The sequence below is a fragment of the Spermophilus citellus genome (assembly GCF_964194105.1).
Source record: "Spermophilus citellus genome assembly, chromosome: 4".
NCBI lineage: Eukaryota > Metazoa > Chordata > Mammalia > Rodentia > Sciuridae > Spermophilus > Spermophilus citellus.
In genome coordinates this window covers 179,159,168-179,175,242 of record NC_138185.1, presented here as the reverse complement: position 1 = coordinate 179,175,242, position 16,075 = coordinate 179,159,168, and the positions used below count along the sequence as shown (strand labels likewise).

General features: G+C 32.6%; 1 protein-coding gene across 1 annotated transcript in view; it reads left to right on the top strand.

Annotated features, from left to right (window-relative positions):
- MIPOL1 (mirror-image polydactyly 1) overlaps nt 1–16,075 on the top strand; it is a 255,695-nt gene that overhangs the window by 139,736 nt on the left and 99,884 nt on the right. Inside the window, exon 9 of the mRNA XM_081290704.1 lies at nt 13,818–13,912. Within this exon, the coding sequence (XP_081146830.1) occupies nt 13,818–13,912 (95 nt within the window). The remainder of the gene's footprint in view (nt 1–13,817; nt 13,913–16,075) is intronic.

Here is a 16,075-nt window from a genome sequence, read left to right as displayed (position 1 = left end):
TTTTTTTTTCTTACTTTGAACACCACTGCCTTTGTATGAAGCATTGAATGGCAGGAGAACACAATATGGTAATCCAGAGCTTAACTTTTTCAGATCTTTGTTGGTGTTTCTTATTGCAACATTTCTTTGCTAACTTGCAAGATAAAATGGATCAAAAGCATTTTGAGTAGTTCCATACAACTGTTAAAATCCGCAGCAGTGTGCCCTAGGCTGTGTTGCTGTTGTCTCAAGCATCCAAAAGGAAATGGAATTCTTTTTTCTTATGCTTTTCACATGCTTAGGCACAACTCCCAAATAATTTCCACATTCAGATGCATAATTTTTGTTTAAATTTCTGCATATGTTGATTAACATGAATGAAGTCAGGTGTAGCAAGTCTTCTTCCTTTGGTTAAAACTATTTAAGCTATCCATCTCTGTAAGAATTTAGCTCACTTATTTAATATCAACTTACAAGTATTTAAGAAAACTTTTGGCATATTTATGAAATCTTGCTTAGTCTGTTTTTCTTTATACTGTGATTTGATCTTTTTAAAAAGTTGCCTTTAATTCAGATATCTTTGCTTCTTTTTTCTTTTATAATAAATGAATAAGAAATTTATCGGTTTGCACTTAAGACACCTGAATAAAACTTATTTCACAGATGAAAGACTTAAAAATTAATAGTTCTTTTATTTGAATACTTTCAGTATACTTAATTATGAGCAGTTTCAGTCAAATATATTTCATACAGCTTTGCTTATTGAGCTTTATGTTTATGCTTTTTATACTTCTGAGTTTGCTAGTTACATATTAATATGTACATGTCAAATTGCTTATTTGTCTATTTTTAAAATTGGCATGTAAAATATAATTGATTGAAGTGTTTTCCTTTAAGAATATACTTTTTTCAGTTATGGCTAAGTTTGTTCAGTAGTTGTTTTCATAATCATGTTTTTTAAAGCCTATATGCATAAAATATTTTTGATGGATGAAAAATTTGCTCATTAATTAATGATCACATTATCATACTGATTTTGCTTTCACCACATTCAGAAAAATATTTAGAATAATGTTATGGTTAATTTGATAGGCATTGATTTTGGTACTTATTTAATATGAGCATCTGAGAAGTTCTTAGCTAAAATGATAGTCAGATTTACTTGATTAAACTTGCTTCACTAACTTTTCAGTTGGCAATATTTCTATGCAAGCAGTGCTTAAATTGATGTTGAAAGGTATAGAAGAAATTCTACCCAAGTCCTTGCCATGGACTGAATTGCAGATTGCATAATTTCAAAATTTTTGCTGGCAAGACAAGTTTAGTTCAGCAGGTGTTCAGGTGATGAAGTGTACTATAGATGTAATGAAAAAACATACATGATCCTGAACAAATAAACAAAATACTGCTGGCTAAAATTCTAACTAAATACAAGGGCACTGGCATGTAGAGAAATGTTTACGACTCAAGTGAAAAGGAGGGGAATATTGTCATTTTGGGAAATGTTTGCTTCTTGAGTTTAAATAAGAATTTAATTTTCTCTGTGTGCTCATGTTCTTAGGTAGTACCAGAGAGCTTAGTGAAGGAATGTACTCTGCCATGAGAAAGGAGAGTGGGTTTTTTTTGAGGAAGCCACATGTTAAGCAACACTTCTCTACCACTCAGCTGTACCCCCCAGTTTAGGAATCCATGTTCTGACTGAAATGTTTAGTGTTTTCCTGCATATATTTTTTTTTCTTGAGGAAATGACCTCAGGAACAGGTAGTATGGCATGGGAGATGAAAATTTAATAATTTAATATATGTTTCTGTAGACCATAAATACTACACAATTAATCTTTTTTTCTAGATATTAAAAAGCAAGTCTTATCAAGTGAAGAATAGAGTTTTAGTGAAGCCACTATGGTAGTCAGTGGTTTTGCATATATTAGAAAGTGACTTTCAAAGTGTAGAAAATGGCTGGGGTTGTGGCTCAGGGGTAGAGCGCTTGCCTTGCATATGTGAGGTACTTGGTTTGATCCTCAGAACCACATAAAAATAAAATTTAAAAAAGGTATTTTGTTCTTCTACAACTAAATATATATGTATAAAAGTGTAGGGGCTGGGGTTGTAGCTCAGTGGTAGCACTCTTGCCGAGCATGTGTGAGGCACTGGGTTTGATTCTCAGTACCACAAACAAATAAAAACAATAAAGGTCCATCAGCATCTAAAATATATATATATATGGTTTTTTTAAGGTGTAGAAAAGAAGTCTTTGGGGCTAGATATCTAACACCTAACTAGCAACAAACTTAAGGCCATGGTAGCATTTTTTGAGATAGAGTACATCCAACTTAGAAGTAAAAGGAAAAGAAACCCTCCACAGTCTAAATTCATGCACAAAGAAGTGGTTCAAGACAAACATTTCACATTATGGCTTAACAAGTAAGTTACATTGGACACTAAAAGTGAAAAGCAAACTATACATCTGAGGAGGTCGATATCTACAATATTTAAGGGCTCCAAAACTCAATAGCAAAAAAAATTATATAAATAACTGAATTTAAAATGGGCAATAGACATTTCTCAAAAGAAGACACACAAATGGCCTGGAGGTATATACAAAAATAATTACTAATCATCAGAAAAATGCAAATTAAAAACCACAATTAGAGCTTACCATACCCCACTAAAATTGGCTATTATCCAGGGAAATGGAGAAAATCAAATTCCATGTATATATAATTTTGCCAAAATGAACCCAAATATTATATATAACTATAATGCACTAATAAAAGAAAAAAATAATAAATAAATACCAAAAAAGTGGCTATTATCCAAAATACTAAAGATAACAAGTGCTAGCAAGGATGTGGGGTGTTTTCTTTCATCACATTGGATTTGCTATCCGATTGCCCCTGGCTTTCATATTTTCTTATATGAAATCTGCTGTTAATCTTATTGAGGATTCCTTTTATATGATGTGCCCTTTATCTTTTGCTGCTTTCAAAGTTTCATCTTTGTCTTTGCCTGCTAATATAGAAACTTATATTTTAGGATTTAGTGTCTTGAAAAAGCCAAAGAGTTGCTTTGGGTGGGAGTAAGTTCTATAATATATAAACTGTTATTAGTAGCCTGTGTGGATTAAACAGTATCCAAGGGACCACATTCAGGAGTTGTGGTCAAATAGGTTGTGTGCACAATTACAACTGGGAAGACTTATAGATTTAGAAATGGAACATTAAAATAGTGATGTCAGAATTTAGAGCATTAGGTCAGAGAACACAAAACTGAATAATTAAGCCTGTGTCTTTTTCTGGCAGTAAATCACAGAAGCCTAGTTAAAGTGAACATATCAAAGCTTAATGTTCATGGATCCACAGAGAATAGAATGAGCCAGGCAGAAACTGAAAGCAAGTAAAAATACATGTGTGTCTGGATTGAAAATTAAATGAAGAACTAGGAAATAAGCATAGAATGGAATTCAGGTTAGCACTGAAACTGGTGTCTTGAAAGCTAGAGGAAACTTTCAAATGCACAACAAAGTTGTTGATTCTTAGCTAGATCCAGTAGGGAATTTTTTTTTTCTCTCTACCTTTCCTAATTTATGGGTAAGTAGATAAATGCTTAGAGTCTTGTGCAATCCCCTAAGCCCCCAAATGGCAGGATTCTTTGGGAGAGACAGTTACTGTAGTAGAGAAAAATCCTCACCATTATCCTTAAAATTAAGTTATATGCAATTACTGATGTATCTGAAAAGCTGTAATATTACCTTTTTACCAACAGTCTACAAAATTAAGGGAACACTGAGGTGGCCTTTTGTCGCTAAAGGGACTAACATTCCAAAACCATATAAATGCCTCCAAGAAAGATCTGGGTGCCATATTAAAATAAATCATTTGAGTTTAAAAAAACAATTCTTTTTTTTTATTGGTTGTTCACAACATTACAAAGCTCTTGACATATCATATTTCATACATTAGAATGAAGTGGGTTATGAACCCCCAATTTTACCCCAAATGCAGATTGCAGAATCACGTCAGTTACACATCCACAATTTTACATAATGCCCTATTAGTAATTGTTGTATTCTGCTACCTTTCCTATCCCCTACTATCCCCCCTCCCCTCCCCTCCCATCTTCTCTCTCTACCCCATCTACTGTAATTCATTTCTCTCCTTGTTTATCTTCCCATTCCCCTCAAAACCTCTTATATGTAATTTTGTGTAGCAATGAGGGTCTCCCTTCATTTCCATGCAATTTCCCTTTTCTCTCCCTTTCCCTCCCATCTCATGTCTCTGTTTAATGTTAATCTTTCTTCCTGCTCTTCCTCCCTGCTCTGTTCATAGTTGCTCTCATTATATCAAAGAAGACATTTGGTATTTGTTTTTTAGGGATTGGCTAGCTTCACTAAGCATAATCTGCTCTAGTGCCATCCATTTCCCTGCAAATTCTATGATTTTGTCATTTTTTATTGCTGCATAGTACTCCATTGTGTATAGATGCCACATTTTTTTTATCCATTCATCTATTGAAGGGCATCTGGGTTGGTTCCACAGTCTAGCTATTGTGAATTGTGCTGCTATGAACATCGATGTGGCAGTATCCCTGTAGCATGTTCTTTTAAGGTCTTCAGGGAATAGTCCGAGAAGGGCAATAGCAGGGTCAAATGGTGGTTCCATTCCCATCTTTCCCAGGAATCTCCAAACTGCTTTGCAAATTGGCCGCACCAATTTGCAGTCCCACCAGCAATGTACAAGTGTACCCTTTTCTCCACATCCTCGCCAGCACTTGTTGTTGTTTGACTTCATAGTGGCTGCCAATCTTACTGGAGTGAGATGGTATCTTAGGGTGGTTTTGATTTGCATTTCTCTGATTGCTAGAGATGGTGAGCATTTTTTCATGTACTTGTTGATTGATTGTATATCCTCCTCTGAGAAGTGTCTGTTCAGGTCCTTGGCCCATTTGTTGATTGGGTTATCTTATTGTCTAATTTTTTGAGTTCTTTGTATACTCTGGATATTAGGGCTCTATCTGAAGTGTGAGGAGTAAAAATTTGTTCCCAGGATGTAGGCTCCCTATTTACCTCTCTTATTGTTTCTCTTGCTGAGAAAAAACTTTTCAAATCAGAGACTCTGCGTCTGATAGAAGAAAAAGTTGGCTCCGATCTACATATTGTGGGGTCGGGCTCCAAATTCCTTAATAGGACACCCATAGCACAAGAGTTAATAACAAGAATCAACAAATGGGACTTACTTAAACTAAAAAAACAATTCTTAAAGCAAGTTCTTTATATAAAATTACATACTACAATTATTGATAATAATTAACATCAGATTTTAAAAGTCCCAAATTTTGCCTAGTGTTTATAGCATAGTAGTTAAGAGGAAGGTTTTTGGAGCAGATTAAATTCAAATCCTTCCTCTATCATTCATTAACTGACTGACATTTAGTAAGTTACTTAGCATTCTCCTCTTCTGTAAAATGGGAATAGTAATAACAACTCTTAACAAAGATATGCTATGAGAAATAAGTAAATGAATATATCTAATGTACTTAGAAAAGTACCTAGCTAATGTGTGTATGTAATATACAATATATTACATACACACATATACATATATGTGTGTATGTGTGATTTAATGAATATATATGTGTATATATATATATAACAGTTATTATATATATAACATATATATATAACATTATAAATTTATAATATAAATTGTAGTACTATATTGTACTTAGACAAAGACCAGGTTTATTTATAGGTTCTGCTTTTTGTTAATGGACAATCTGTATAATTAATAATCTCTTATTTTCCTCTCTTCTTAAATGATAGAAATAGGATTATTCATATAACAAAATTTTTCAAGCTCCTAATCTCTCAAATAACGTGTTCCATAAACATCATATAACTATACAAATTCTAAGTATTACTATAAGTGGTAGTATTGATATTAATGATAAACAGCCTCCAACTTAAATGATACATGATGAATTATAGCCCCTAAAATCAAGTCTCAAAAACATTTTCTATTTTTAAAGATGATCAATGAAATTCCATAACTTATGTTTAAAGATGTTTCTTGAAAAAATATTGCATTTTGCATACTCTTTTCTGGAAGGAAAATTACATGATATATGACCAATAATGAAAAACATGTACTTTTTACCTTGGTCAACACAGGGGGTTTTTTGGTAAAGATACATAGAATCATGAGGAAAACCATAAACACCAAGACCTCACAGGGACTCAGACCCCATTCTATGAGTAAAAAGGTTTTGAGAATGCAAGCCATATCTACATTGAATCCTTATTTTCTGCACATGTTGTGCCAGAGTTCTTTACTGGTTCCTCATCTGCTGGGTCAAGTTGGTAATTACGCTATTTTTTTGTTTTCTTGTTATTTACTTTATAATCACATATTGGAGTACTAACTGTGTGCCAGGCACCATTTTAAATATTTTACAGATTTCATCTGATTTTTTCCTACTATCAGCCCTCTAAGGTATAGAGCACCATTATTCCACTTTTGTAGGTGAAGATAAAGGCACATAAAGCTTTAGTAACTTGCCAAAATGGGCAGTTTCAGGATGGTATCTCACCCATTCTGGTTTCAGAGATAGCTGTGTTTCTTGTGCACCTCTCTCTGCTCTCCATTTCTGTGTTCCATGGCTTCTGTTCATTGCTTCTCAGTCAGTTTCTGTCTATTAATTAATGTTTTGATTTTTGGTTCTCCCATAGCTCTCATTATCCCTCTGTCATGTCAAACCATTTGATAGGTCACTAGACAGTGTATGTATGACTATTTTTGAGTGAAGAACCTGATCAGCTCTGGTTGGATAAACTGAAAGTCATGATGCAAGCATAAAATGTAACACCCTCTAAGGAATCACCTCTAGGGAACATTATGATGTGTCAGTATGCTATGGTGAGCAATCCAAGTCTTCTTTGAAAAAGGTATATAAATGAAATCTGGTAATTTTTACCCTTTTGAATAATAGTTTTTTAATTTTCTAAGGGAGAGATGGATTTATTTTTCTGATCCTCAGGAATTTTTTTAATTAAATTATTTATTTATCTCTAATTTTGTTATACATTATGGCAGAAATGCAGTTCATTTCATATTACACATATAGAGCACAATCATATTTTTCAATGATGAACATTTTTCTCCCATAATATGGCAAATGTAAAAGTTAACACATACAAATTGACTTTTTATATATTTTTTTTAATTAATTTATTTTTTCTAATTTGTTATACATGATAGCAGAATACATTTTGATTCATAATACACAAACGTAACACAATTTTTCATCTCTGGTTGTACACAAGGTAGAGTCACACCATTCATTTCTTCATCTTTGTACCTAGGGTAATGATGTCCATCTTATTCCACTATCTTTTCTGTCCCCATGTCTCCTCCCATCCACTCCCTCCCCTTTGCCCTATCCAAAGTTCATCCATTCCTTCCATGTTCGCCCTCCCCCATTGTGGATCAGCATCCACTTATCAGAGAACACATTTGGCCTTTGTGTTTTAGGGATTGTCTTATTTTACTTAGCATGATATTCTCTAACTCCATCCATTTACCTGCAAATGCCATGATTTTATTCTCTTTTAATGCTGAGTAATATTCCATTATATATTTATACAACATTTTCTTTATCCATTCATCTACTGAAGGGCATCTAGGTTGGTTCCACAATTTAGCTATTTTGAACTGTGCTGCTATAAACACTGATGTGGCTGCGTCCGGTAGTATACTGTTTTTAAGTCCTTTGGGTATAAACTGAGGAGTGGGATAGCAGGGTCAAATGGAGGTTCCAATCCAGGTTTTTTAATGAATCTCCATACTGCTTTCCAGATTGGCTGCACCAATTTGCAGTCCCACCAGCAATGTAAGAGTGTGCCTTTCCCCCTACATCCTCACCAATGCTTATTGTTGCTTATCTTCTTGATAACTGCCATTCTGACTGGAGTGAGATGAAATCTTAGTTTTGATTTGCATTTCTCTAATTGCTAGAGATGTTAAACATTTTTTCATATATTTGTTGATTGACTGTATGTATTCTTCTGAGAAGTGTCTGTTCAGTTCCTTAGCCCATTTATTGATTGAGTTGTTTGTTTTTTTTGGTATTAAATTTTTTTAGTTCTTTATATATCCTGGACATCAGTGTTCTATCTGATTTTCTACTAGGTCCCTAGATTGCTTATGAGGTTAAAAACTAAAATTCTATGATGACTCTAGTCGTATTGCTTGAGCAATTGTTTAACTAGACATATTTTTATAAAAATATCTAACTAGATCTCTTACAGATATGTTTAGTAGTATACCACAGTCATATATACTCATGGCTACCCTGGAAAATAATCCCGTTAAAACTGTTAACATAATATTAGATTATAGTGTATTGAAATGTGGTGCATATGGCAAAATATACAGTGTTTTCTGGATACTTGTATTCTAGTTCCAACTTTCTTTCTTATTGGCTTTCTTTCTAATTATCCCTGGATAATTTACAGATGTTTTTCTGTACATGTTGTATTAGCAACAATCTCCTCATCTATAAAGTAAGGGACTAAATTACCTCTAAAATCCTTTTCAAGTCTAAAATTGTCTGGTTCTGTGATTTAATTTGTACTGTATGCTTCTTTACTTAGCAGATATCACGCATACAATCAGTTACTTCTGTTCTATCATAAAAATAGATTTCCATTAATGGTCTTGGAGTTACCAAAGGAAGGCTTAAGTGTATCAGATTATAACTATTAAAAACACATTCAAACCAAACATAATAAGATCAGAACATAGGATAATAATAGTTTATCCATAATACCTGTAACCTGTAGTGTTCAATGTTGTAAACAGTGTAATCTTTTCTTTTTCTGTCATCCTAAACTACTAGATAAAACTCTAAGGAAACAATGTACTTCATTTCTAATACAATACCAGTACAAATGGCTGTCATATTTAGATGACTACTCAAGATAGGCATACAATGGGCCAATTAACTATATGAGACTAACCTAATAGTTAACCAATATTTTTTCCATCACTTTAAGAATATTCAAAGTATAATAAAGATGGAAAACACATTCTCATTATTCTGTGAACCTCCATATTGTCAATTACTCTGTTACCAATTGATGATTTGATTCCATTGTTTTACCTGGATATAGAGATATGGTTATCATAGAATATTATACAGTGGTATAAAGGGAAATTATGTGTTCAAGGGTCAAACAGACCTGAATTTGCATTTTTAGTCCACCAGTCATTAGCTCTGTTATATTTATAAGTTACTTAAGTATAAACTTACATTTTGTAAGTTACTTAAGTTCATATCCATGAACCTGTTTTATCACTTGTAAAATAGCAATAATTGGAATTGTCTAATAGGTTGTTGCAAGATAGGTTATAAAAACATATTTCAAGCACTTGATACATTTTTAACCTATATAGATAGGCATTTAATGAGAAGTATTGATATTAGTTAAGCATAGATGCTTTAAAGTTATTTCAACATATGCAGCAAGTTCAGTGATTTTTTATAAAGTATATAAACACACACTTACCATAAGACTCATCATTTCTACTTCTAGAGATATTTACTCAAAAGAAATGGAGGTAAATATCTACAAAGTGACCTATATGCAGATATTTAGAGCCCCGTTATTAATAATTGCCAAAAATGAGAGAAATCCAATATCACTTAGACTGTGGTACCTTCACAGAAAGTAATATTGCTCAGTGACATAAGGAATCACTTACTGATACATGCAATAATATAGATGAATCTCAGAAGTATTATATTAAATAAAAGAAGCCAGACTCAAAGACTGCATCATATTTGTGTATATAACTTTCTAGGAAACAGAAAAACTGTAGGGACAAAAATCACATCAGTTTTTGTGTATAAAAAGCTATATACTGAAAATGGGTGAATTGTTGCTTTATGCAAATTATGATTTAATTATCCTGACTTAAAAATTCCATGTGCATACTTATATGATATTGCATACAGGTTTTGTTTTGATAAAACAAAAACTTTACCTAAAAAAATGAGTATAAGCATAAAACTTGTATTAGCATGTTCACTTAAAATTATAATTTTCTGTAGAAATCCTGACTCACTGTAGACTGCTCAAAAATATATTTTCAGTAATTTTATCAAAATTTTCAATTAGACCCGGACTCGGTGGCACACTCCTATAATATCAGAGTCTCGGGAGGCTGAGATAGGAGGATCTCAAGTTCAAAGCTAGCCTCAGCAAAAGCTAGGTGCTAAGTAACTCAGTGAGACTCTATCTCTAAATAAAATTCAAAATAGGGCTGGGGAGGTAGCTCAGTGGTTAAGTACCCCTGAGTTCAGTCCCCAGTACCAAAAAAAAAAAAATGTTTTTTTCAATTAGCATATATAGAGAATGTGAAGAGTATAGTATAAGGGAAATTTAGAAAATTTATTCCAACATAAGTCTGAGGGGAAAGAAAACAAAGTATGCTTACTGTGAAATATGAGGTAATGTGTAAAAACAAGTCCAAATATATCAATAATCACAGTGTATGTATAAAAAACACTATAGGAAAAGATACATGTGTCAATATGAATAACTGACCAAAAAAATTGTCCATGAATACATAAAGATACAATATCTATAAGGATATAACTCTGTAGTAAAGCATAAAATATTCTTGAAAATGATGAACCCCAACTCACAGAGATGTTTTACTTTATGTCTGTGAGGGAAGGAAGTAGATATGACTGGTGATGTGATTTTGTGGGACAGGATGATTGATTTTTTTTTTTTATTTAAAGCAAAATAGAAAATTTCTAAAAAATTTAAAGCAAGATAATACCAAAAATAGCATTATCTATGCTGTCAATTTTTCAGTTTTATAAATGGATGTATTTATTTGCAAAAACACAAATATGGCAGTTTCTGTTTGTAAATGCATAGAATATCTCTTTAAGGAAACACAACAAAAAGTTAACTGGCAATCTCACTAGAGGGGATATGTAGTACTGAAGATTGGAAGTGGGAGACTTACTTTACATCGAACATTCTCTTACCCTAAGTTTCATTAGTTTTATTTACTGTATGCATTTAATTATGTGAGTATGTACCTAGATGATAGCATGCAGTTTTTATAGAAGAAATTGCCAGAAAATGGGAATGGTATGCTCAAAAAAAAAAAAAAACAGGAAAAATATCATTTGCTAATTTCCTTAATACTTTGAAATAAAATTCATTTTTTTACTTATACTGTGATGGAATTATGTTAATGAAGGATCTAGGAAGTACAATAGAAGTAAACAGCACTTTAAAATTAGTTTTTAATGCATGTAACAAACATTCAATTCAAACTTCACTAACACAATGCCCCGCTCTGAAACAAAAAGGATTTACTTACCCAGGAAGTCTAAGAAGTAGATCTGCGTCTGTCTTCTGGCATATATAGCTCTAAGAGTACAAATGATGTCATCAGGAATCAGTTTTCATCTGGGATAGTGGGATGGAGTACTCTGATGAGACAACCTGGATCTTGTATCTGAGGTGATAGAGAATGAAGTTCATCCTAGCTGCTAGGTCTGAAGTAGTAGCCCTGTGCCATTGCGTAAGGAGATTTTCCCTCAAAGACAGCATGACCAGGTAAAGTAAGGAGATTTAAAGCCAGAAAGTTTATAATAACCTTGACATAGTCACCAGAGTATAGAGAGAAAATTAGACATTGAGAATAAGAAATTGAATTGTTTATGAAGCAACACTGCATCTTCATTGCCAATTAAACGTGGGAGTGAAAGGGAAATGTTCAATATTTTCTTAAGCATGAGAAATTTAAGTTCTCACAATCCATTTTCATTATGGAAGTTTCTAAGCAAAGATCTACATTTTGGTATTTTCCTACAAGAACATTGCTTTTTTTGATTGGTTTTAGTTTTTTGTGTTTATTCTTTGCAGAACTATCAGTTTAAAAAAATCAGAATAATCACCTAAAGTATTTAGCACTGGCATATTTTTCAAAGTTTCTGTTACCTGACTATTACTGATGTATTTTAAATATAAGCAACAGGATATTTGAAGTTTTATTGAACTGAATGCAATGTGACCTTTGTTGTGTGATTCTTTTTAACTTGCTGTTAGTCATAGTATCTGTGCCTTCCAAAGTACCATTACAGTCCATACTTTAGGGTACGGTGAAAATTGGGGAAGTGGTTAATTATTGATGTCAAAAACAACTACTTGGGTTGGGGTTGTAGGTCAGCAGTAGAGTGCTTGTCTTGCATGTGTGAGGCACTGAGTCCAATCTCTACACCACATAAAAATAAACTTAAAAAAATAAAGGTATTGTGTCCATGTACAATTTAAAAAATCCTACTTTTTATTTTAAAAGATTTTTCCTTATTTGTTAGAGTGTTTCATCTATAATTATGGAATACACCATGTTAAAGTAAGCATCTTAAGTTTAATTACAAAGAGAACCCTTTGTTAGAATTTATTAGCCCAAATAGAGAACAAATTAATATCTTGTGCCTAAACTTTATATGCAAATATTGAAACTGCTGCACATTTTTATAATTCTCCGTTATTAAAATAGAAAAATGGCATTATCTATTGTTCACTTTCATTACACTAATTAATTTTTCTGTAATTGGGATTTTTTATTCTTCTTATGACTGCATTCTTATGCAAGAAAATAATCCCACCAAAAAAAAAAGAAAAAAGAAAAAAAAAAGAAAATAATCCCACCGAAATCACAATGGATTCAGCAACATTCTATAACTCCACTTGAAACTTTCAATTATTTTTAAGTATTGGCATTGATGTAGTTCGTGAGGTTTGTGACAATAAGATTGCTTTGTGTTATCTATCAAACAATATTTCGGGTAAAAAACAATCTTTTCATGCAAATTTAATCTCAAATTAATAATACTAAAATCTGCTTACTGGTGCTATATTTAAAAAACTATGCTGAAAACCCTTTTGGCATTTCTTAAAATCTAGTGTGAAAGATGGTGAAAAGACAGGAAAAGGTTTTGAAATTACTGTTTTTAACCCTATCAAAAACACTATAGATAACAATACATTTCTAAAAAAATATATATCTGAAGTTTTCACCATAAGGAAATGATAACTGTTTGAGGAGTTAGAGTTTAACCTGATTTAAACATCATAAAATATACACATGTGTTTAAACATCACATTACTTAATTAGAATAATTTTTATGTTTTCAAGTTATCAGTTAAAATAAATTTAATTTGAAATCTCTAGCATTCAAAGTTGCTAACATTTGCCTTTTAGGGAATTTTTTTCACCTAACAAAAAGGAATTGAAAAGGTTAAATCATTTCTGTAAGAATCAGATATGTCAGGTATTTTTTTTCACATTAAATATCAAAGATGGCTTGGCAACATATTTAGAATTTTCTGAGCTTTACTATTAATAAAGTTAAAAGAAAATCTAATGTGATTAGGCAGTGAAGCCACATTCAATTTGTATGTGAAACACCCATTGTGCTTATCTCTACCCTAGATATTGCTCTGAACCCATGTACAACATTCTGAATTCTGTGTATAAAGTTAAACATTGCAGAAGGGCATATATCTGATGATACAGATAAAATAAGGTAGAAGTTTAGTAATGAGCAAAGTTCATAATTTACTGTTCATGTCTTTGGTATTTCTATTATTAATACATTTTAATCATTTTCTGTGAAATTAAGACACTAATAAAAATATTAATAAGTTTTTCAGCTCCCAGAAATGTAAGACCTCTATTCATACTGTACTACTATATTTTAACACCACAAAATTAATATTGAAATTTTAAAAATGTTAACTACTTACAGGCAAAGTTGTTATCAATGCAAGAAGCCAGAGAAGCTGCTGTTGAACAGTACAAAAAATTGGAAGAAGAAATCCAGACACTACGAGTTTACTACAGGTAAAATTCTTTTTAGCTTGGGCTTAAATAAATATTGTTTGGGAAATGTTTCTACCTAATTTCACAATAGTGAATGAGGAGATACTTAAGTAAAATTAAAAATTACACAGTCAAAGCATTTTTGTAACTTTAAAAATATTTAGCCAATAATATTCATCATTCTACCTCTTTTCCTTCCTGCATTTGGTAAAATTTAAACTCCCATCAAAATCATAAAATTTACATAACTCATTACTAGATGTCTAAATGAAACCTTGTTAGCTATTGAACTATTTACCCATCTAAATGCCACCTCTAAAGTGATATATGTTTTTTAAATACTATGTCAGTAGCAGTCATAGTAACTTTTCAACTATTATAGTATACTTATGAGAAGTTTCTAAAGAAATGTCTCTAAAGGATTTTTGACTGACTTAATTAAGTTTATGTTCCAGTATTTGTAAAATTAATTCAAAAAGTCAAAACTGGCTTTTCTTCTTAAATTTATTTATATGTGGTGCTGAGAATCAAACCCAATGCCTCATACATGCTAGGCAAGTGCACTACCGCTGATCCATAGCATTTTTAATGAAAAGAAATAGAATAGAAAATGTCAGATTGTATCCTGTATAGTAAGAATAAAAACTGTTTTATTTTTGTGTCAGTTTTCTGATGTGTATGTGAAGAGAGGGATAAGATTATATATTGGGTTATATGCAAAATATGTGTGCTCACAGTAAATCATGGTTTAGAAAAAAAGTTTGAAAACACTGATGCCCTACAGATTTTTCAACTACTAATATTAAAAATAACCTCAAGTCTGAAATGTGAATTCACTAACTGAAGTTGTACTGAAAGTTGTTTTTGTTATTAATTTGAACCTCTTCTTAATATAATGTTGATAAATGCAACTAAATCAAAATCAGTTTTACTGGAATACAATTATGAAGTTTTTACAATACAATATTGCTAAATGTCATCATTACAAATGCATTAAATAGTCACTTCTAGTAGCACATCTAATGACTGTGAATGGTATTTTTATATAACTGCAAATACTTAAGTATAGGACATGAAAAGTATATGACAGCTTTGAAGGTGTCAATGACATCTGCAGCTGTTGGTTGTTATGGATTGAATGTGTCACCTCCAAAACAGGTATGCTGAACTCTAACCTCCAGTACTCAGAATGTTTTGAAAATTCATTTTGAAATAGGGTCATTACAGAGCAGTCAAATTAAAACGGGGTAATTAGGATGAATCCTAATCTGACTGGCATGCTTTTTTAAAAAAGCAGGGGCTGGCCAGGGGAGCAATCTGGCTCTGCATGATAGTTATCACCTAAAATCCCAGTGATTCTGGAGGCTGAGGCAGGAGGATCTCAAATTTAAGGCCAGACTTGGCAATGTATTGAGACCCTATCTCAAAATAAAGTTTAAAAAGGGCTCAGTGGTAGAATGCCCCATGTTCAATCCACAGTACCAAAAGAGAAAAAGACAAGAGAGAAAGACAATATTAAGTAACACAGAGCTAGGGGTGGTGGCACACCCCTGTAAACACAGCAGCTTGGAAGGCTGAGGCAAGAGGATCTAGAGTTCAAAGCCAGCCTCAGCATCTTAGCAAGGGCCTACACAACTCAGGGAGGCTCTGTCTCTAAAAAAAAATTTAAAAGGGCTGGGAATGTGGCTCAGTGTTTAAGCATCCCTGGGTTCAATCTCTGGTAACAAAAGAGAGAGAGAGAGAGAGAGAGAGAGAGAGAGAGAGAGAGAGGGAGAGAGAGAGAAAAGATGGCCATGTGACTGAAGTGATGCATCTACAAGCCTATAAATGCCAAGGATTACCAGCAAACTCTAAACACTAGGAAAGGCAAAGAAGGGTTCCCTTTTAGAGCCATCAGAGAGAGTATAGCCCTGCTGACACCTGATTTTAGACCAGTTTGTCCAGAACTGTGTCACATTAAATTTCAGTTGTTTTAAGCCATTTAGTTTGTCACTGACTGTGGGAAATCATTTGTTTTTGCAGTTACCATCAGTGGCTATAGATGAGTATTCAGGTGGGCAGGTAGGCAAACTCCAATAATGAATGAATATATTCATTCCTTTTTTTAACTGTTAAATGAATATTATAGTCTTTTCTCTCTTTATACCAGTGATTCTCAACTGTTAACTACTGTTAGAATCACCT